The sequence below is a fragment of the Bemisia tabaci genome, chromosome 7, assembly GCF_918797505.1.
Source record: "Bemisia tabaci chromosome 7, PGI_BMITA_v3".
Classification (NCBI taxonomy): domain Eukaryota; kingdom Metazoa; phylum Arthropoda; class Insecta; order Hemiptera; family Aleyrodidae; genus Bemisia; species Bemisia tabaci.
Genome location: NC_092799.1, coordinates 7,537,549 through 7,560,834, shown reverse-complemented (window position 1 = coordinate 7,560,834; position 23,286 = coordinate 7,537,549). Strand labels below are relative to the sequence as shown.

General features: G+C 35.0%; 2 protein-coding genes across 2 annotated transcripts; one reads left to right on the top strand and one right to left on the bottom strand.

Moving 5' to 3' along the window:
* Positions 1-1,277: 1,277 nt before the first annotated feature.
* On the bottom strand, positions 1,278-12,460 carry Cdc6 (Cell division cycle 6). Its single transcript, XM_019044939.2, has 9 exons — positions 12,302-12,460; positions 10,792-11,049; positions 9,441-9,640; positions 8,020-8,186; positions 7,072-7,318; positions 6,129-6,294; positions 5,192-5,397; positions 3,929-4,069; positions 1,278-3,322 (listed from the first exon to the last, which is right to left on the bottom strand). Exons 2-9 carry the CDS (start codon positions 11,030-11,032, stop codon positions 3,221-3,223), a joined length of 1,470 nt encoding a protein of 489 aa, XP_018900484.2. The 5' UTR covers positions 11,033-11,049; positions 12,302-12,460; the 3' UTR covers positions 1,278-3,220.
* Positions 12,461-12,743: 283 nt separating this feature from the next.
* On the top strand, positions 12,744-23,031 carry l(2)37Cd (general transcription factor IIIC subunit l(2)37Cd). The gene is made up of 9 exons (XM_019044991.2): positions 12,744-12,931; positions 14,546-14,757; positions 15,105-15,321; positions 15,982-16,148; positions 17,070-17,267; positions 19,057-19,267; positions 19,798-19,949; positions 20,799-20,997; positions 22,834-23,031. The coding sequence occupies exons 2-9, from the start codon at positions 14,632-14,634 to the stop codon at positions 22,929-22,931; spliced, it is 1,368 nt and encodes a 455-aa protein (XP_018900536.2). The 5' UTR covers positions 12,744-12,931; positions 14,546-14,631; the 3' UTR covers positions 22,932-23,031.
* Positions 23,032-23,286: the final 255 nt, after the last annotated feature.

The following is a 23,286-nucleotide window of genomic DNA, read 5'->3' as shown; positions in this document are numbered from 1 at the left end:
ATAAAATCAAAACACAATAATTTAAAAAAATCAGTTTTATTCAAAAAAAAATGATGCAATTTTTTTTAAAAATAATCAAGGAATAAAAAAAAATAAAAATCTAATTCATTTACATCCATTTGAAATATAATGAAATCAACCAGTAGGTTAAGTGTTGACAATTTGATTTCGAGTAATTGCCTAAATTTTTATAGGATTACTATTATCAGTCTTTTGAGTCTTGAACAAATATGTGTTCGCAATGAATTCAGCAATAGGATGCATAAAGAATGAAACAACATTAAATGTGATCTTTTGAGAGGTGCCATTGGATGGGAGAGAAATAGGTTTCTATGGCTAACACTTCTAAAGTTTTCTCTGAAAAGCTATGTAAAAAACACACAGACATGCTACATGCTGTATAATTTATATGGAGATTTTTGAGTCATGCTTGCTGACTTCATAAAACTGTGCCTCTTGCGAGACTTTGATCACATAAGTAACATGATACAAGACATTCAGAATCGATCTGTTCGCTAATAAAATACTGGAGAGGAAAGAGATTAAGGACATGAATCTCTCACCTTAATCCACACAAGACATCTTATTACTTCTACGTAAAACTAAAGATATGATAAATAATGGTAAGATAAATTCAAATCACTGAACTGCATTGTGTGCATATTTCCTACAATTTCATTTTCATTTAACGCTGATTTCAAAACCAATCTCCGGATTTTTCGGCTCCTGCAACCACCATGTCTCTCAAAATTCAAGAGCTTTGGATCCCAAAAAAGCATCAGGGGTGCAGAAAGTTTTTGCACCTCCCACTTCTTGGACTTGGCCTTTCCATCGAAAGAACCCCTTTTCCCAAAATTGTCTATACTCTGACCCTCTTCCGTCCTCTATTTACAAATTGCCGCAATTTTAACGCTTTTGTGAGCTGGCGTTCCCAATTTTCACAGTCTTCCCGTTTTTTCGCGAAAGCGGCCTTGTGATCATGATTGGGAGGTTTCTGCACCCCTGAAGAGGAAAAAATAAATCGGCCAATTGACAGCTCACAAAAAAAGAGAAGACCAAGATTCTTTCCTGTCGGAAGCAAGAAGACTTATTCCGACCAAAATGTAACATCGGAGGAAATTACGAGTAGTCAATGCAGTTCAATTGTCTAAGCAATAAATAAATGTAGAGCTAAGGCTGCTCAGGTAAAATCAAACAAACACAAACAACTATTTACAAACATTTCGCTTCACTATTATGAAAAGGAATAAATAAGGATTCATTTCCAGTGATAGAAAATCCTCTTAAAATACGACACGGTTCTTCAGTAAATTCAAGTTTAGGTTGTAATCAACACTAACATGAATGATTAAATGACATAAGAGAAAAATGGAACATAGAACAGAAGGATAAGTATTATCGCTGCAGCTGTTTTCTTGGTCCCCTAATTAGACCCAGGCACGTTCGAGAGAAATATTGGATCCAATGTGTGAACAATAATGGAGTAAGAATTAGGTGTAAAAAACAGCATTAAAAATTATTTTTAAAATCTACACACTAAGCTTCATTAAAAATTCAAAGTAATATTTTCCCTCAGTACTGTTTACTATGGAATGGGCCCTGTTTATCTAGCCCTCATAATATCAGACAGGCAATGAAAAAAGATGAAATTAACATTTGGTGTGTATCCTAACAGACCAATCGTCAAAATTCAAATCATACACTCATATCATTTCATTTAACCGTCACTTTCAAATTCGAAGACAAATCATAATTAAAAGGCTACAGACATTCTAGTGCTTCAAAATATTTAATATGAGGTTTTAGGGGTGCTGAAATGAAGCGTCCTTGATGGATTGGTTGCGGTGTAAACACCAGAAGATGTAAAAAAAACATTAAGATAGCAATAGATTGATAAGGGACTTTCGATTTCAGCTGAATAGAGAATTTGCAGGTGTCTTAAATTTTGTGAATTTCATCTTTAAAATGATACTGCTAGGAAAACTGAGTACGAGGATATCCTTGGTTTCAAAATTGAACAATTATTGGAGAAAATATGACAAAATAACCTTATCTGCTAAAATACATGTGTTTAAATAGAAAACGCTGCCAGATGATGTCACAAGGCAGCAAATTTTCTCACTTTTAAATCTATTTTCCTACAATGTCCCATATCAGAAAAAAATTATGAAAAATACTGCGAACTCAGCTCATTAGGCACTCTCAGATGAAGCAATAAAATGTTTGTGTACACATTTTCCATTACTTTATTTTGTTCAGCAGCAAATTTCGATTTTCTTTCCCCAAAATATTTATTAAGGAACATTAGATTACATGGGCTACAACTATCCAAACATGAACTAAAAAAACTCTTAATTTGATTAAATCAAACTGAACGTTTTTGTTTGGTTATTTGTCATTTCAATCAAGGATTTTAAAAGGCCACTTTTACAGAGAAAATAGCTGATAGATACCTCAGGAAGTAACAGATTCAATAGTAGCTTAAACTTGAACATTAAATCGGTATTTTATTAGAGTGTGCATGATATCTTGATGTTAACTTACGTTTCCTGAAGAATCATATTTAAGCCGAAATATTCTAGAGAGGTAAATACATCAAAATTTCGGAGTAAAGATGAATTTAAAATTCAAAGGATAAGTATCTTAATAAGTCAAACAAACTATCTAAAAGTGCCAAATACTAATGAGGTTACAGGGCGCAGATGGGTCAAATTCCCTAATTATTTACATTGATTAATGAAAGTCAATATAACTGTATAAAATAGTTACAACTTAATACGTACTGACAAGTTAAATAGATTTCAAGTTTTTCTTGTCTTTTGACTCGGTAAGAAAAAATTGTCTCTTCTTTTTGGTCTTATTTTAAAATGAGTGAACATTTGATAACGACTATTTGTGAATTTTATGACCTCCAGGGTCTATTCATTTCTTGACTGTCACCTGTTTTATTAAATAAAATATTATCTAAACAATTTGAGCGTTTTTAAACAAAAATTGTTGAGCATTCACTCAGGCATGCAACTTTTAAAATAAAAATAGATTAAAAATGCACGAAAAATAATTAGTCGAGATCACGCGAACATTTCAAAGGATATTTCCTCGATAAAAAAGTATAAAACCATTTTCAATACTATTCAACTCCTCAAATGAGGACAAAATAATTAAATAATAGGAATGTCAGAGTAATTGACCTAAAAATTTTGATTCATTGATGGTCTCTTTACTTGTCATACAGAACTTTCTTATCTGCTAGGATATCTGATAGCAGCGTCTTATCTTGTAAAATTGCCATCAGTTCTTCCTTGTCCCACTGCAAGCTTACCTACAAGAAAAAATAGTCTATGTCACAAAGAAAGATCCACATTTACAATGATTTAAGAATGGCATGACACTTAACAAATATGAAAACATCATAAATAGGTACTAGATCAATATTCAAACTTCACTCCAAAATTTTAGGAGCTTCAAAGGTTTCTGATATAAATAGATACACTAGAGCATAAACCTTGCAGGCAGCAAGGACGCAACAGGAATTCACCTCATACACCGATTTAAACAATGTCACCTTCAGCACCTCTGATTAAGGTGCTGAATTGTAATTCTTCACCACTCTTTCCTCGCGGTGCTCGATGAAATTGAAACACCGTAATAATAATCTTTAGAAAATAGACTAAAAAATAATCAACATATATTCCATAGTAAGATAACGCAATACAGTACTCTCCTTTTCAAGGCAAGATTGTCTCCAAGACACCCTGATTTAAGTTCAGAGGAACTTAATTGAAAGGTATTTAACTTTCCAGCTTTTCTTGACAGCGAATGTTTTAATGACTTGTTGAAAAAAGCTAATAGTTCTATGGTGCTGAGACATATTACTAAAAGATTTTAAGGTTTTCAATACTAAAATGATAGAGAAGCAAAAAATTACCTTTGACTGTCGATTACGAGTTTTGCTGTGAATTTTAAGGATTCCTCGGGCTTGAACAAGATCGCAAAGGGAGATGAACTCGGATAAGTCGACACCACCAAGCCTTTGCTTTGAGCAGACTTTGCGGAACACATCATACAACTAAGAAAAAGAAAAATATTTGGTTAGTTCGGTCCTTCCTTGAGAAAAATCAAAGCTCCCTACAATTGTCAGTTACTTTTTTTCTTCCTGATTTCAAAGACATAATGAACCTTGGCTCGCCCTAATTGAGACCAACTAATTAGATGCTATTGGGACCATTTTGTTTTTCATTTTAGCAGGAAGAGTACAAATATTTTGTGCTTTTACACTTGCAAATTTAAACAATAAAGGTGTTCCGAAGCTTCATTTGTCCTTTCATGTCAGAGGAGGACCACTTACCTATTTAATAATTAAAACCAAACTTTTTTCCTCCATCAAAACAGAGAAAATTTATAGATTAAAAAAAGAGGAAGTGAAACCTTTGAAAAAGAGATTTGTAAAATGATCAAAAAAGAATTTTTCTGCAAAAGCTAAAGATGTACTGCTCTTCCACAATTTCTTACAGAGACAACTAATTCATCTTAAAATGTGTGAGCTGTGGGCCTTTATCTTATTTTCAACAGTGTATCCGCTGGCCCATTACTGACAAGAAAAAGATGAAATAAGTACGAACTTTGGCAATTAACAAACAAAAACAGATATAAAGTAATCACTTGACTAAATATAAGTTAACGCAACTGCAGCTAAATGCAGAGAGAAAGAAGGAAGATTATAACAACACATGAAAGCAATATTAGCCGCAATAGCAAGGTTTTTAGTAAATTAAAATTCCAGAGTAGATGAACCTAAATACTCTATGAACATAGAGATAAGTATGTGAAAAATATCTACGTCTCCAACTGTATTTTTAGCTGAACGGCATTGCCAGCCTTTCCACTTTTCACAATTTCCACACCTACCCACAACTCAAGGAAACCATCTTTCATGACGATTTCTACAGTTTTACCGCTGAATACTAGATCACAAACCTATTGTACAGTTTGGTAAGATTTCTATGGGTCAAAACGGAACTCTATGAGCCTTCTCACTTTTTTTCCTGCATCAAATATTGCTCAAGCATCTATAAATTTTGACCTCAAAATTACTTTATAATACTTAGAGAGCTTTAAGAAAAAGGTTAATTTTCAAATTCTGTTAATTTTTTTGCTGAATAAATGCTGACTAGGCTAAAGATCAAATTACCTTTCCCAATGTGATGTCCAGTTTCTTGGTTTCATGGTCCATCATGAGAAGAAGAGAACAAACTATTAACTGTTGCTGAAGAGGTAGAGATGGTTGCGAACCAGTCACAGCGTTCAAAACTTGACTCGTTCCGTAAACGGAATTGATGGTCGCCAGGACTTCTTTTAATTCAATTTTGTCAAGGGAAGCGACGCTGCTGCTTGAAACTGTAAGAAGATTGGCAACATTAATATACATCAATTGAAAAATAACTAAGACTAAAGCGGCAACTCTTGTATAGACTAACCAATGTTTCAGAGTGTCTACTAGAATTTCATTTTGGATGTTTCTGATTTTTTCTGATATTTTTAACGAAAGTTGCTGAGTTTTTGCATGAATAAATGGACACCTCGTTGGATTTTACTAACCAACATAATTAATGAATTGAATAAAAGATTCTCTTTTTGCATGCACTAAATTTCATGTGCTTGAGAGATGCTTGACACACTCAGATTTTTCTGACACATACCGATTCTTCTAATTTTTCCTGATGGCATCAAATTTACTAATATTTTCCAGCTTCTTTGGTTTTTGCTGACGCTAGACATCATACCAAAGAAATCACTTGTAGCCACATTGAGCAAGTAAATAATCAGAGTTATCAACACATACAAAAGCATTTTAGTCCTGTGCAAAAAAAAATCTCAAAAGAGAGAAGGAGCAGTAGATCATATGAAAACAATTTTGGTAGCTTTGCATTCAACTTGTATTGTCAACATTGTTTTTACAAAATCTCCTTGATTTAAAAATATACAGTAAGTCATTACCAAAACAAAGAAGCATAGATAATAAGCACTTATTTAAACCTTCTTTGTCAATTTTTTGCTACTTATGAGTTTTGAAAAATAAAAAACTCATATCAAGTAGAAAAATGGAAGGGTTAGAAAATTTATCTTACCATTGTTAGAGCTTGGTTGTAAAACGGAGCTTTTGGATTTGTTCTCAGCTAAATCTACTGCGCATCTGGCAACATCCAATGCTTTACGCACATCACCTGAGACTGCTGCGACTTTGGCCGCGAGTAAATTTAAAGCATTGTCATCTAATAAATATGAGATATTACCCTGAAAACACAACAATCGATTAAATCGTTAATTAAAAAAATAAAGGTTGAGAATGCATACAGGCTCCTTTGACAAAAGAAAAAGGAGTTTGGCCGAAGGTACTTATATTTTTCTGAATTGAGTTTGGCATTATTTAGACCACCTAGAGGTTAGGCTCACTTTTTTTTTCGAAGAATTTTTCGAAGACAAACTTTCCTGAGGGCTTGATCGTTTGATGAAAATTAAAGAGCTTTTGACAGGGGAAGTGATGCACCACAGAAAAAGAGTAAATTCAAACGTAGCAAAGATAATTAAGGAATTGAGTGTGAAAAGGGTGTTTCTCTAATTCCGTGTTTGAGAATCTTCTTTTACTTTCCTTATCATAACGGGGGGGGGGGGGGGGGGGATGCTAGCAGAGAGATGGGACTTTCACAAGCTATTCTGTATAATTTAAGCATTGTCTTTAGCATGAACTTAGTTTAATGAGCTGGTAGTTATTGCACACACAAAAAAAAATTGTTGGTGGCGATTCTTAAACATCATAAGCAAGGAGTTTCCTTTATGCACCTTAGTTCTCAATAAATAACTAAGATGATTGAAAGTTTTGAAAATTAAAATAGAGATTTTTACAAAATCACTCACAGTCCAAAAAACTTGGTACAGTAATAAAGTTTGATCGCAAAATTAGGCTGAAGAAAAAATCAGTACCATCGGTGTTCCTGCCTTCCTTCAAAAATTTGCGCTCAAATTTTTCATCCCGTTAAAAAGTTTTTTTAAGAAAAAATTGCAGTTTCTTACCTCTTTGAATCTTTCGCAAATGATATCAATAATCTGTTGTTTTGTGTACGGTGCAAAGTGAAGCAGCTGCGGTTGCTTTTCAAGCTTGGCTTGCAGTCGGGGTAAAACTCGGTCAGTTAAATCTAAGGCATTGGCTATACCAACTAAAACCAACTTGGCATCCGGTAATGAGGGCCATTCAAAAATTGAGTACAAAACGTTCTGCTTCTTGGTCTCCAATTGATCGATTTCGTCAAGTATCAATAGACTGAAAGAAAAGGAAAAATTATGAACTTGAGGATGAGACTGAGAAGTGAATCATCAGCTTCAGTACAACATATATTAGGTTCGATTGATTTATTTTAAATTTCAACTACACAGGAGAGTACTTTGGAAAAATTGAAAGTTCAGTCTTTGCGTCAATCAATAAAAATTGTTATCGAAAATCACCTTTCAAACTCTTGAAATGAAATTGAAAGAACTATTTTCAACTTAACACTGATCTCAATATATTAAAATCGGTTGAGAATTGGAAACAATATTTTAGAATTTATTTTGAGGTTTCAGAAGACACAGCGCTGCGAATCTATTATGACAGTTGTATTCGTGTTAAAGATACACATAGAAATAAAGACAATATCACTTGGGCATGGTTATAACAGTTGACATCGTAATTTTATCCAACTTAAATAGAGTGATCTATAGATTCTTTGCCACCAGCAACTGACATCACCTTTGTAACTTTCGAACAAATTGAGATAGAGACTTGAAATTTCGTGAATGGTCCTAGGTCAAAGGAACCAATGTGCTGGGACCCTCTAAAATTTTAAGATCACCTTGAGAAGGGACAAGAACCCTGGGGGCTATGGAGGTGGTGCAGGACTTTTGGATCACTCTGTAAATACAACCATTGACTGTAAAGATAAATGGTTTAATGTTTAAAATGAAATAGCAAAGTTATTCACTCACATCATTTTATGTTCACTGCTCAGGTACTTCCGAATCTTCGTCAAATATTCTTTTTCAGATCTGCCGGAAACTTTCAGAGAAAGTTCTTCACATATCCTACCATAAATCGCAACTGCAGACTGCATGTAGGAACAATTCACCGACACAATTTTGAAATTTGACTTTATCTGAAAAGAGAGAAAAGAACACAAGATTATCAATAGTGCTCTGCTTCTTATAATAAGCAATTTTTCTTTAATTAAATACCTACAGATTATTTAGACCAAAAATATCCTAAATTGTGCAAAATAACTATAATTGCAGAAAATTGGCCCTTGATAATAATAAAATTTATGCGTCAAAAATGTTCATACAGGCAAACAAATGCGTCAACAATATGTTTTATAACTTTAAACAAACAAACTAATGAGTGTCTAATTTCTACATGAAAAAAACAACTAATTTCACTAATCTGTCGGTTCATTGATTGAATACAATGTCTTATCAATTGAATAGTTTTTTATTCTTCTAGAAAATATCTTGCTATCTGTCATATCTGTGATGGATGGAAGGGCATTAAAACATTTTAGACATTTCACTACATAGAGATCTCTGTTATCTTTCGGCATTAGAAATTTGTTTTTATTCCTGTTACTTGTGTTAATACTATGCATGTCCAACAGTTTTTCAACTTAGTTGGCATTTCGGTACATACACATTGCTCTTTTCAAAATTATCATTGAAGGGAAGGATAGCAGTTTCTTGTTTTTGAAAATTTCACAGCATGAGTAATCATTTGTCAGACCATAAATAATTTTGAGCACTTTCTTTTGTAATCTAAAAATTTTTCCTGTTACTTTTTTATGGCAAAATGACCAAGTTGATTGGCAATAATTCATGAGTCCTACAATTAGTTAGTGATATATTAACATAAGTTTTCTCGCTTGACAAAATTTCCGTTGTTTGGAAGTTTCACTGAGCAGCTTCGATCAAGGTTGGCAGAATTGACACCTTTATAAAATAGCTCAAAATTTTAAGAAATTTGAGACATGCAGCTGCAGTTTCCGCAAACAGCATACAGCTTAAACTGATGAATAGTGATGGGGGAATCAACGTGCAAGAAAACTGCAAATTTCAAAATTGCCAGAGGGTAGTGCTTTGCCTCTTTTGTTTAAGAACCATCACATCAAGACTTCACTCGAGCTGAAATCATGAATCTTTTCCAAAGAACTAGGCAAGGACTTTTCTAAGTTCCGTCATATAATAAATTGCCCATTATAATAAAATTCTAGAACTCCGGTACTAACTAGAAAATATTTTTCTGAGCCTTGACGAAACAAGACTGCAGGAAAAACATAAAAAAAGACAGGCTTTTCATATTGTTGCTGGTTTGTTACATCTTTCACTTCGTGGCTTGAGCTTTTCAAGAAATTCTAGCTTACCTTTTCTTCTGTCAACAGATGTGTGAGGCATGCAGTTTTTCCTGTCCCAGGTTGGCCGGAAACATACATTGCTCCGGAGGTCTCATTTTCTAAATGGGATTCCAAAAATGATCTCATTTCATTTAGTTCCTTGTCTCGCCCAGGTAAAGATGATGTGGCACTTCCATGAAGGACTTTGCGGGCCAATTTAAATCCATTTTCTGATGATGAAACAAGAAGAAAGTCTAGACTAAGAACTTTACTATGAAATACTTACACACAAAAGCAATTTTATTTAGTTACTTGAAGGTAAGGATTGAAACATGTTATACTAGCATCAATAATTGATGTTATAATTGTTGTAATTGATGGATATTGAAAGCTTGATTATTAAGCTGTCAATACATTTCAGTAAGTATAGATTCAAATATGTTGCTGTACTAATCGATTATTTTCAGCCGACATCTTTCTAGCTCTTGAAAATTTATCATATTATTTTTACAGCGATTCAGGGAAAAATAATTACCAACAATACCTACTCCTAGTAATGGAAACGCAACGCTCAAAGAAGAGACAATTCCTAGTAAGGATTGGTATAAAATTCACCTGACATTAAATTTTTCGGCAGCACAAGAAATTTTTCCTTTTTTTAAATGAATTGCTGATTTGCAAAGGGCCTGAAGAATGGGGCTCTTGTACGTGTCAGGGATTTACGTACTTTGTTTACGCGTTTTGTTTCAGAGAAAACAACTATCGAGATCTAAAAAAGCTCTCAAAGTTACGGCCATAAAGGAGGGAATGCCCCACGATATGTTGAGAGTTCATCATATCTAGTCAAACTTTACGCGCAGATAGGTAGCAAAAACATTTATGGGGGTGCCACTTTCTTTGGGGACTCCAAGACTGGAACTGTAAGTACAGCAACCCTGCTAATACATTTGCTCTCTATCTGTACTTCAAGAGTTCCACTAGATATAGAAGTGGACTCTCAAATTAGCAAGGGATATCCCCTCCATTACGACCTTAACTTTGAGAGCTTCTTTTTAGAACTTAGGAGAAAACCAATGGCACCATTGTGTTACAAGCAAAATTTTACAAAAGAAAAGGTGCTTGAATCGCAAATCTCTGAAACATGAAAGAACTCCATTTTAGTTCAAAATAATCACACTTGAGAGATAGTCTGATTTAAATTGAGTTGTATAAGCAGATATGTTGTTCCTCACTATATTCATCTAAATACAGCGCAAAGTTTTTCTAAGTTCCCAATGTTTAATGCTCTCAGATACATGAATTGAATGAATTCACAACAGCTCTTTAAGATATATCAATCATTGGCAATGTAAACTTGCTCATTCAGGTTAAAAGTGAATACCTTTGGGTGGTGAAATGTCTTCAGCAGTCTGCTTTGATGAAGAGTAGGGCCTTTTCGGTGGCCGAGGGGTGTCAATGTGGACGTAATTTTCTGCTTCGGAGGTTAACTTGTAGGGGGTAGCGACTGGGGCTGGTTTCTTACAAGGAGTATTGTCATTCTCTTTGTTGCGCTTGCCTTTTGGAGTGCCACTCCTTGTGACGCGAAAATGTATGTTCAATTGTGACTGCTTGGTTGGAGACATGTTTGCTGTTCAGGATCCTGAAATGAGAAGAGAGTACATCTCTGGTCAATAGGTGTGATGAGAAACGGGCCACACACTAAGGATTCACAATACTTACGCAGTAGTTTTACAGTTATGTTGAAAGAATGAGATGATGGAATCTTTCTAACTTCAGCTCCATGAAAAGACGAAGCAAGACAGAGAAGTTTCAGCCCCAATGTAAATGCATGAATGGAGGTACTTGAGAATTAAAAGATATTAGTGGCAATACTTGAACAATGTGCAATTGAGGCACTCTGTACAGAAAGGACATTTCCTGGTTGCGGTGTCTCAAAATCTCTGCCAACGGTTCATCCATTGTAATTAAAGCAAATGAATGTAATTTGACACTACTTTTACCAAATATTCTTTATGATCTTACGATGCCGAAAACGCAAAATTTCAGAAAATTTACCCGATACTTTCCTCTCTAAAATATAAATTAGCACTGGAGATTCTGAAACAAAGCAACCGAGAAATGCCCTTTCTGCACTCAACGCCTCAACCGTCAAAGTTCCCTTTGCTTGCTGATTTTCTACCTGAGATATTGTGCAGAATTCCACTTAGGTTCTAAAAATTGATGGCTCTTACAACCTCACCTCATCAATGATATTGAAAATTGTACCGGCAGCGCACATTCCGTGTTCAATACTCAAGAACGCATCAATGACTCAGTTTCGCCTTCCACTTGTAAAGTGAGTCCAGACTACAGTAGTGTATTGTTTTGTTCATCTGTTTGGCAAAAGTAACTAAATGATCCTGCTGACCTCTAGAGGTGGTTCAGTGTTAGGTAAAATGTACGGCATTCATGGACAGAAATGCGAGTTATCGGGCAGTTCAAACAGAGTTAATCGATGACGATCATTGGGCATCCAATGAGTTGTTTCAGAACACTTTGCGCCAACAACAAATCCCAAGTATTCAGCTGCTAAAATGTGCCCGTTTGGAGCTATATAGAGGCTAGCTTTTGTCTTCACAAACGATGAGCAGGCTCTAAATCTTCATCGGAGATAACAGATAAAGTGAGCGGGAAAACCAACACTAACCCAAACCAAGATCAGTTGCATATACAGCAGATTGATGATGAGTCTCTATTAAAAATTCTGTGAGGAAATCAACGCTAAATCTAAAAAACTGACGCCAAAAGCAAGCTCAACTGCTCAAGTAAAGAATGAGTTAGGCTGAAAACGAGCCAAAAGTGAATCTGGAAGGTGAGAAGAAAAGTGATTTAATACTGGAGCAAAACTATACCTTATAAGACGGAAGATGAACTATAACTTCACGGTGCTTCAGTGAGGAACCGAAATTACAATTCGCGAGGATCTACCTGGACAAGAAGCCGCTTGAAATGGGATTTTAGCAGAATTACACGTCGGCTTCTGAAAAGTGACAAGTTATCAGTAGTACACAATGGTATCAACAAAGTTTTGGCGCTAAAAATGTGTTCAACAGCTGATCAACAACATTCAACAGGCGAAGTTAGAGGTACTTTTAGAGCAGATACCCTACTGGTTGCTGAGTTGCATGTTTGGCTAATGAGCAGCGTGTTGCATTCTTCAGCCGTAGCATACCTTTATTTTTATTGGTTGATCTTTAGTTGGTTATATTAAAAGACCACCAATTTTCTATGACTGAAACAACAGAGATCATTCTGTTTTTCTCTATGAATATCCATCTAGGTTATGTCATTTGTTTACAAACAAGTTTGAAAAACCGGTGGCATGCTCAGAAATTCTTCACATTTTATTTTTCTACTCTTTTAAAAGTAATTTTAGAGGTCTTGGCGAATTCTCTGAACTTCTTCAATCGGTTCTCAGTGCAAATAACATCTTCGCGAACAAAATGTGCACTTATTTCTAAATGCAGCCACTCTGACTTCAAGTAAGTCTCATTGCACCTTGTTAAATTCATCAATTTGAAAGCAGCAATTTTTTTTTGACCAGAAATTTTTTTTTTTTGATTGAGAATTAGTAACAAGAGTTGCATTGATACCAACCCCATTTCAAGGTATTTCGTCGTTGCTACCTCATGAGAAAAATCACCAGACAGGGAGGTATGGTTGGTGTCTTTGCGATTCATCTCGTTCCTCAAGTCCAGCAGTTCATAGGAATCATTCCTAATGAAAGAGTAAGTTGAAAAAGCACTAATGATGAGTTGATTCGTCAGGAACGAATACAAAAAGTGAACAACTCTTTCCAGTACCACAACAGTTGTTTACTTACTGTCCTTTTCCAGATGGCTGCGCTGCTGCCTTTAAAGAGCAATCGAGAATTGATCGGGAGCATGTTGATTTGGTTGTATCCTTAAAGTGATCCATTTGCAATGCACTGAGGATTGGCCCAACAAGGACGAAACGCGTCTGCAGTTGCCTTCCTGAATGGACGTAACTAGTGTTGCACCAAACAGCATGTCTCTTTGAGGAAAAATTGTGCTCATATGAGCTTTTTACCTCTATATTGAGATTTTCAGCTTTATGCTGGATTTTTAACGCATGTTGGCAAAAAACTCCAACAAACTAATCCATTTGTCTTGTTCGCAAGGTTGCAAAAACTTCTTGACTATGCAATTGGGCTGGTCGCAATGGATCATATGTGAAAATGAAAAGGCCCCAGGAAAGGTATTTTCTGGTGGGAAAGCTAGCTGAATGGACCACTAGACAAGGTTCGAATTTCAGCATTCTCATACATGTTTCTTAACCAAAATTTCACGTAAAACACGATACGCACAACGGAAATTATTGAAATCAACTCCTTACAAAGATATTTAATGATTCTTGATGCGTGAATTCAAACCACCCGCTCATGAAAACTCAATGCTCTACGTGAATCACATCGCGCGCTAAACGTGTATCATGAAAATCTCTGCGATATAAAAATCTGGCAACCTCAATCCTGACGCTTTGGCTCAGCTATAGCAAATAGCTTATAGTTTGAACAACACATGATGGGAAATGAACATTGCTCGATAGAGAAGATTGCCGAAACTGTTGTAGTGCGCGATTTGACTCACGCAGAGCTTTGAGTTTCTTGTGAGCGGGCAGTTCAAATTACTCGTAACCAATGTGAAATAAAAACGTTAATACCTTCGTTAGGAGTTGGTTTTAGTAATTTTCATTGCGCGAGTCGTGTTCTACGTGAAATTCTGGTTAAGAAACATGTATCAGAATGCTTAAATTCGTACCTTGTCTAGTGGTCCATTGTGTTGTATTTGCCAAACTGCAGTACAAATCACAGTTTCTTTTCATAATTCTTTGGTTAAAATTATGGTTTTTTTTTTTTGAAAAATTGCGGCAATTTGTAAGGACAGAGCCATTAAAAAGTAATTTTTTTGCAAGTTTTGAGGATGAAGGGCCTTTTTTAAATAGATAAGCCAATTGAAAAAACAGGAAGGCCAAGAACTTTCTGCATTCCTGCTTATCTGTTTCTTTTGCTTTTTGTCTGGTTTAGGTATTTAAAGGCGGGATATTTTAGTTACAATGAGTGCTTATTTTTTCAGCTCAGGAGGTGCATCAGCACAAGAATGAAACTTTTTAATCAAACTCGAAGTTAGAAGTATTCCATCAATTCGGCACTCAAGTCAGTATGGAAGAGAATGTAATTGACAATAGAGGTTTCAGTAGGCGCTTATTTTGTGTCGAATATCCTGGCATCGTCAAAAATGAAGATAAGATGATAGAAACCCTGGGAGGACTAACTGGCATTTCTCGAGTGAGTCTCAAATTATTTTATTTTAAAAATGCATTCAAAGACTGGCAGCGATACTATTACAATATTGGTATTTTTTACGATATTTCTGACAAGCGGAGTTTTTTGCGTACTGTACACCCAAAGATGGACTTGTAAAATGTCCGAAATGGCCATTGTGTGAAACAAACCAGTTTTACATAGTTCGGGACCACAAAGTAAGTTGCAGATAGTGTGATCATATCACCAGACAAAGTAATCAAAAACCAAAGCCTGTTTTTGCTTCTTTTTTGGTGACTTTCTGTGTGATTTTTACCGTATTTCCACAAGTGATTCCAATCAATGATAATAACTCTCAGAAAAAATTGCAGGTGGTCTCAGAGCCAGGGCTTAAACTAGGATTGAAGTTCCGACCGGAGGATCGATTTTGCAAGTCAGTTTTTGGACATCCGGTAGACTCCAGAGGATTATTGTTGAAAATTAAAATCAGGAAGAAGAAAAGCAGTAGTTCAACTGATGAAGATACCAAGCCGGTTTTGGTGAGCACTGAAATTGTGGGGTGCGTTGAGAAATCTTTTGTTTATGACAGTAAGTTCAATATTTTAATACTACCCAATTCTGTTTGTCAAAGAAAATCGGTGGCTCAATTTCAAACTTAAAGATCAGTTCTTTCTTTCTGTTTGACTTCAGTCGAAAATTTGGAAACTAAGTAAAAGAATTTATCAGTGAAAGCAAGTAATATTGAAAATTAAATAGTCTACCTTGGCAGAACTTAGCAAGTAAAATTGGCAACAAGATTGGCAAATGGCAATACGTCAGTTGTATGGTTGGATAAACTACGACATACTTACTTCAGTCATAACGGTAACGATCTCTGGCAGATGGCATCATACTTAAGTATACGTAGATGTTTGCACCAATGAATTACTCCACCTGCGGGTGTATAATTTCTGCCAGTGCAATGGTTGAACTCTCTCAAGGTATATGAATCACATTCTCGTATTCTCTGCTGAAAAATAGAAATGCTGAATACTTTGAATGCAACTATTTATTGGTGCTAATGTCAATGTATCCTTATTTATGTACCTAAGTAAATGATCTGCATTGATCGTATAGAAAAATTCAATCTATTTTCTCCCTAGTTAAACTGTTTACTAATTTACTTTTACTTGTTTCACTCTGAGTTTTCAATAGTAAGTTATCGTCATCCCAAATCATTAATACCTTTTTGTTTGCCACAACTTTCAGCTTTGTGTGATTTTCAATACCTACCTGTGGCAAAAAAAGATGGTGGAAAGAATGAAAGCATCCACAATGCAGTAATTCCAACATCAATGATCACGAAGGACTGGCTGAACGAACCTGCGCCAATTTTTTTGATGCCTTCATATTTCTCCAGAGTAGACGTTCCTTTTGTATGTATTATTCTGTTCCTATAAAATTAGCACTGTCAATTGTTTTGAGGGCTTTGATTATATTATGGTATTGTCATAGCAATCAGTTATTTACAGGCAAAAAAAATTGGTGATGCTTGACTATGTATTTGACTTAGAACTGTGAAAACTTATAATTAGAGAGATGAAATGTTGAAAGTGTAAAACCACGTATCACCATTGAAATGTTTCAAAATTTCTACTCCTATTTTATTTTTTCAAAGAGAAACAAGCCAACTTTCTAGCTTGAAAATACAGAATAATATTCTGCTAACAGAGAAGTAAAATCAAGATAGTTTTCAAGAAAATGCGTTGACTAGTATTCTCAAGAAAAAGTAAAGTAGGACAGGAGGTCTGCATCATAGCAAATGGAGAATGGAGCATTTCACCCTTTGACCATGAATTTGTTCAAAACCTGAACTACCAGCCTCTCTGAGTTCTGCAGAAGACGTTTAAAAAATAGCAAGGATAGTTTTACTAAATTACACGTCACTGGAGGTATCTTCAAGAGAATTACAATCCATTACAGGGACATAATAGGGCATCATAAGGGGGGGTTATGAACATCTCAAGTTTTTCATTAGCAAATTGAGGATGCTCCCAGAGGACTAGTCAAACACTGGATGATCCATTATACAATATTTTGAAGAAGTAAACTTGGTGGTTTTTAGCTATATATTTTTCTTTTTCAATCTGCAAAAGATTTTTAATTTTAAAAATTCCAAAAACTGTCTCCAAAAAAAACCCCTGAAAAGTCATCATTTTGTCTAATGCTTATTGAGTAGTGGTCACCAAAATTCCTGAGGAGAATTTATCATTTTTTCACAACTGTTCATCAGCCAGCAGCTAACTCAAGAACTTTTTATTACATAAAAGTTAATCCCTTTAATGTTAATTTTGTAGAATTACCTGTTCCGCACTGAACCCAAAGATGTCCTAAATACAACAAAACTGAACTTGGTAGTCCGGAATCGCAAGCGAAGGATCGGAAGAGCAGCGTGTGGTTCATTCCAAGCAGACACAGTCCCTCAAAAACCTACATCTGTTGCTTTGAAATCATATTTTCCATCGATGGAGCCTGATATCCAAGCTCTGAAAAAAGTGAGTACAGTAGTCTAAAATACTATTACATATAGGTTTCACTTTATGGAAATCTCCTCAATTGTAGCAGTCTTTATCACAGCGCAAAAATATGTGACTGATTCAAGAAGATACTAGAGATGATTTTAGGGATGCCGTATTTTTTCGTTTTTTCGAATGGGGTCGGGAAAGCCCTCAAAAAAAGGGCTAAAGATGCGGAAAAAACGCGTGCGCTAGCGGCACAAGGTAAACGTAGGTGATAGAGGCTCTGTATCCTTATCAGTACCGCATGGCCAAACGGTAGCGCGCTCGCCTCGCAGGCGGGAGGTCCGAGGATCGGTTCCTGATTACCGCTCGTAATTTTATTTTACTTTATGCTTGTTTATTTTTCACTTACTTTATTTTGCACCATTCGCTCAGCAAACCGACTTACGAGGTAGAACACGTAGTGACTGAAGATTTTTTACATATGCTGATAAAAACTCGAAGTTTCTCTTGGATTGAAACGTTATATATAATTGAATGAACAAAACACTCTAAAACTCACCAAATTTCGTTGCCAAGCTGACTTTCCGGAGTATCAGTCGAATCTGTATCTGTATCTGACTGATACTCCGGAAAGTCAGCTTGGGTCAAAATCATTAAGGTGATTCGATGGACGCCATATTTTGTGTCAGAACGGCATGCGATATATCGCATCAATTGGTTCCATATTTTCAGCTCCTCGTCATTTTTCTCCTATTTTGAGATCGCACTTCTGTTGTCAGGAGTCTAAAGCACTCACTTACCAATTTTAACAAAGAAATTCAACGTAATAAAGGCGTGGTTTTTTCAGAGAGAAAATATCGCATTCGAGTGCAGTTTCGATATCAGTATCGAATGCGATGTTTTCTCGAAAAAACCACGCCTTTATTAAGTTGAATTTCTTTGTTAAAATTGGTAAGTGAGTGCTTTAGACTCCTGACAACAGAAGTGCGATCTCAAAATAGGAGAAAAATGACGAGGAGCTGAAAATATGGAACCAATTGATGCGATATATCGCATGCCGTTCTGACACAAAGTATGGCGTCCATCGAATCACCTTAACTTTGAAACCAAAATAATCTGACAAAACGGAGTCTTCCCACACAACGAGGATAGTTTCTGGCAGGAGGTGCTCCTCTAAAGTCTAGGTAGCTGTCCATGAAAAATAGGACCTTTAAATATTAAAACTCAAAACTGAGTCCCCAGATCATAGAAACTGTACTGCAGACATTTTGATGCAAAAAAAATTCCTGAAAATGTCAAACCAAACGGAAGTTTTTTTAGAATTTCCAGTCCAGATAACATGATTTTAAGAAACTGCCATTTTAAAAACTCTAGTGTGTTCAGGTCACAAAATTTTCGGAGTCTAATGTAAATTTATGCCCTTTAAAAAAAACAGTTTTTAAGGAGGTATCACTGTATCAGCCATCAATATTTTAGGTATGGATTTTTTTTCCGTACGAACATTTTTTTTAATGCCCTCTATTGACATCCAAATGAAGTAAATTGCTCGAAGCTTATTCTTTAGAATCCTGAGAGAGTTTTTTCATCCTAACTTGACAGAAATTGCCTCATTGCAAAGTTTGCAGCCTTGCATTTTGGTCCATCCTCCATATGATGGTATTTTTCCTTAATTTTCCAACTTCCTATCACTTTTATGCGTTCATAGTCCTTATTTCAAGCTTTAAGGATCAAAATTGGTTTAAATCTTTACCTATCACATTACATTAGCTTTGTACTCTTAGGTAAATTGAATGACTTACTTTTCTAATTTTCTAAATTTCAGATTTTTGAGGACCGTCCAATTTGGAGCCGAGGTGCCATTATGCAGACAACTCAGTTTAATGAGAACACAATGAAAAGAATCATTCATTATGTTGCTTACTTCTATTGTGACGGGCCCTGGCGTTGTACCTGGGTTCGATTCGGCTATGATCCAAAAAAAGACTCCAGTAATAGAATTTACCAAATATTAACCTACAGATCGGTTAGGACAGGTAATCTATTCATAATTTTTCGTTTTTCCTCTTTTTTGAACAAGATATGCGAGGATTTAACACAGCTTCAAGTTTATTACACAGGAAATACTTAATACAATTGGGATAAAGCTTCTGCAAACTTTTAGATATTCTCCGGTAGATAATCAGCCTGAATTGAATCTGTGAGAATGAAAACACGCCAACTTCGTAGGTAACTCTAAAGTACCCAATGTTTATGAAAGGTACCCAATTTTCCTGAAGGTTATTGAAGATTGCGCAGCTATGTAAACTTTAGCCGTAAAAGTGTTTACAGGTACTTGTACTTTGGCACCAAAAATCTTTTCATTGCTCTAACTTCTTCACCTACCCTGCAGTTTTTTGTCTCTTGAACATTTCCATTTTTTCGAGTTCGTGTGTTTTTAATTTTTTATTCTGTTTGATTAAACTGCGATTTTCCTTACTGTTCTTTTCATTTTGCTCTTTTTCTTACCTAGCTTTCATCGATGATTGTTGACTTTCTTAAAAGAATATTCGTTTTTTTAATCTAGGTTTGGATAACAAAATTGAAGCCTACAGAGATCAGAAACATCACCATATCCCATTAAAACGCTCCAAAAATGTAACTCAGAAAAAGGAAAAGCAACTAGATTTTATCTTCAAACCTGGAACTGTTCCACCAATGAGATTTGTATACTATCAGGTTAGTTAAATTCTGTTCTTTTGCAGTTCTTCTTTCTTCTCAGTTTCTCTCAGTGCGTCTTGACTAGAAAAGCACCAAGAAAAATATTAGATAGCTATTAAAAAGTATTGTAGGCCCAAAAAATTGTGAAACTACTCTTGCCAGTCTCTAGTGCTCAAGGTTTTGCCAGGGACGCGATGAGGTAGTCTGAACAGTGTCTCAGTGGGATGTTTCAGTGGAGTATATGATTGCAATTTTTTGAGCAAATGAACTGGCAATTACTAACTGTACAGCTTGAAATTTATTCAGAATATTCTAATACTAGAGGAAAAAAAGATAGGAAGTTTTCAAGAAATTATTTTGATGAGTGTTCTGAAAGAAGAACAAAGTATGTCAGGAAGTCTGTAAAGCCGCAAACAGAGATACGTGGTTTCGTACTTTAGCCAGTTGCTGAGTTTATGAATAAGTTTCTTTGTGCAATTCTATGCTGCAACTAATGCCTAACTTTGCGTTTATCATAATCTTAAAATGATGTAAGTACAGTCGAACCTCTGTTATCCAGTGCATCAATTAAACTCTGGAGATCCCATAGTAATTTTGTTAGTTTTTTCGACCCTAACGTCAGTTTCTACGGTTTTTCTCGTAATTTTTAATGTGTTTTATAGATTTTCGACCACCCGGCGTTTTTATATTCAGTGAAAGTGGGGTCGTTGCCACAAATTGCCTTAGAACAGAGGTTCGACTGTTATATATCTTTTAATTTTTATAACTGCAGAAATAAGTTAAATTGGGTTGATAATTTCAGTGAAATTAATTTTTGTGCTGTAAATATCTTTCCAACAATTTTCTAATCTCTATCCTCTCTCATAGATTTGCGACATTCACTTACCAGAAGTTATAGCGATGTTAGATCGTTTGCCTGCTCCAACACCTAATGACGATTGTGATGATAAAAATGGTTTTTTTCCTCCTGGCTTTATCGATCAAGTCCGAGAGATTATGAAAAAGTATGTAATGCAGGAACTCAGTGCAATTGGTGAAGGTGCATCTTCTAGTCAGTTTAGTGCAGGTAATAGCCTAACAGATCTTCTTTACTTATCTTGCAATAGACCTTGTAATGAGGGTTCTGAACTTGAAAAAAAAAATGAAAATCGCGATGATGGTTAATAGTACCATTGCTTGAATGGAATAGTTTTGATCTGAACCTAAAAATGTCAATTCTCTATGTCACTTGTGTATTCTTCAGTTTTGGAACCAAAATATGAGATTAGGAGGAAACGCAGTTAAAGTGTTGGAAATATACATTCTACCTCTGTCTTATCTTATCTTAAAGGCTTACACTTTAATGCATTGGAGAAATGATAGGTAAACATGCTTTTGAATGATCTTAAGTTCACAAAAGAATTGAATGAGAAGTTTAAATTTTTACTGTAAAACAATCAATAAATAAAAAGATCATAATAATTGTAATAAGGATCTAGCACAATTTGTTTTCAGATGAATTTTCAGAAAGTATGTAAAAAAGTAAAAAATCTTTGACCTTTTCCAGTTTTTTATTTAATCAAATTTTAGCTCAGAAATAGACTCTCGAAGTCGCCAAAAATCTAACCCTATTTCAAACGGAAAAATATTGCGCTATTAGGTTTTGTAAGGTCACCAGAAGAATTGACAGCCGTGTATCTGTTCACCTGTGCTTGTTTTTTTAATTTTGGTCAAAGTTGTAGCGAGAGGTTTTGTATACCAATGGTACTTGCAATCCCATCGTTGTTTGAAGTTAATATTGGTGAGGTCCTTTTTAAATGAAATCTTACGTTTGTAGTTTGAATCATACGACGGATGTGGCATTTGATTCAAAATGGTAAGAACCCTAGGTCATCGCAATGTCATAAGCTTCAGGTCAATGAGAAACGTCCTTTGTACGATTTCAACTTTAAGTCTCTTATTTTATACTGAAGATTTGCTTAAGCTTTCTAAAGCTCGCGATTCTTGCTGAAATTAACTTTAGAAACATCTATTTTCAAGGCTATTCCTTGTCTTACAACTTGGTAATTAGGGCTGCGTAACTATCTGGCATAATTTACTCATTGATCGTTTTATCCAAGCAGCAAATAGTTACATCATGTGAAAACTCAGAAAAAGAAGACAGAGTGTCACATTTCATAAATTTGAATGCTGAACAACATTATGAGCATTTAAAATTAACCTATAAAAATTGAAACTGAGATTTATTGAAATGATGATGCATTATGGCAAATTTTTCAGTAGGTGCAAATTGATATTATCGGCCTATCACTGAAATACTGATTCTGCCTTTTATTTTTAGTTAAAACAAGATTTGTTTTTGCTGTAGAATCCTGGATTTTGAAAGATTTAAGCAAAATAATATGCTTTCAGAAACCGAGTGCCAAAATTATGTGAATTTAGAACTCTTAGCGTAATCTGAGAAACCAAAGCATTTTGATTGCACATTCCACAAGACTAAATGGATCAGTTTCCTGGAAAATATTTAGAGTGAAACCAGTATTTAATCAAAATGTGTGATATGAAATACCCTGTCCAGAAAATAGAAGTATTTAGAAAAAAATGTGTGTGTGAGTGTAAAATAGGTCCAACTAGAAATACTTGTCCCTTGTTAACTGTATTTCAAAACTTACATCCATATATTTTCTTGCACTAACCAATAATTTCAAATGAAAATTTATAAGAATATTCTCGCAAAAGTATCGAAAAATTGGAACGAAACTTTAACCAATAATGATGACTCATTGTTTTCCATAAAATGAGAAGTGACAGGAAATCTGCAATGTATCAAAATACACGTTTTTGTTTCTTTTACAACACGTAACTAGTATGAAGGGTTTTATTGCACTTTCGAGTAGGTAACAGCTGTGATTTTATTTTACAGAAGCATCTACGTCTCAATCTTTCGACGATTTCCCTGACAATCCAGGAGAGGACGACTCAAGTGGAGACGAAGATATGGTTGATCAATATTTTGAGTGATTGCAAAGTTCAGCATAAGTATATTTTTATAAGTCATTTTGTATATTTTTTGTAAAAGAATAAGTTTTATTTTAAAAAAAAAATCGGGCCTTTTCTCCTGTTTGATTTTGTCAGAAATTAACCAAACCCATTCTCTGAAACCCAAGATAATCTAGAAAATAGGTAGTGCAAGGAAAGCAAGATGAACCATTTAAATTGGCTTAAGTTTGGGGAACAAAATGTTCATTCAAAGTTTTGATAACTCTTTTCATTCAGGTAGTTCAACCTGTTGCAGAAGGTGGGCAAGGGAGCCACAAGATGTAAAAAATAATCAATTTTTTCCTTCCACAAGACTTGGCAACAATATGAAATTTTC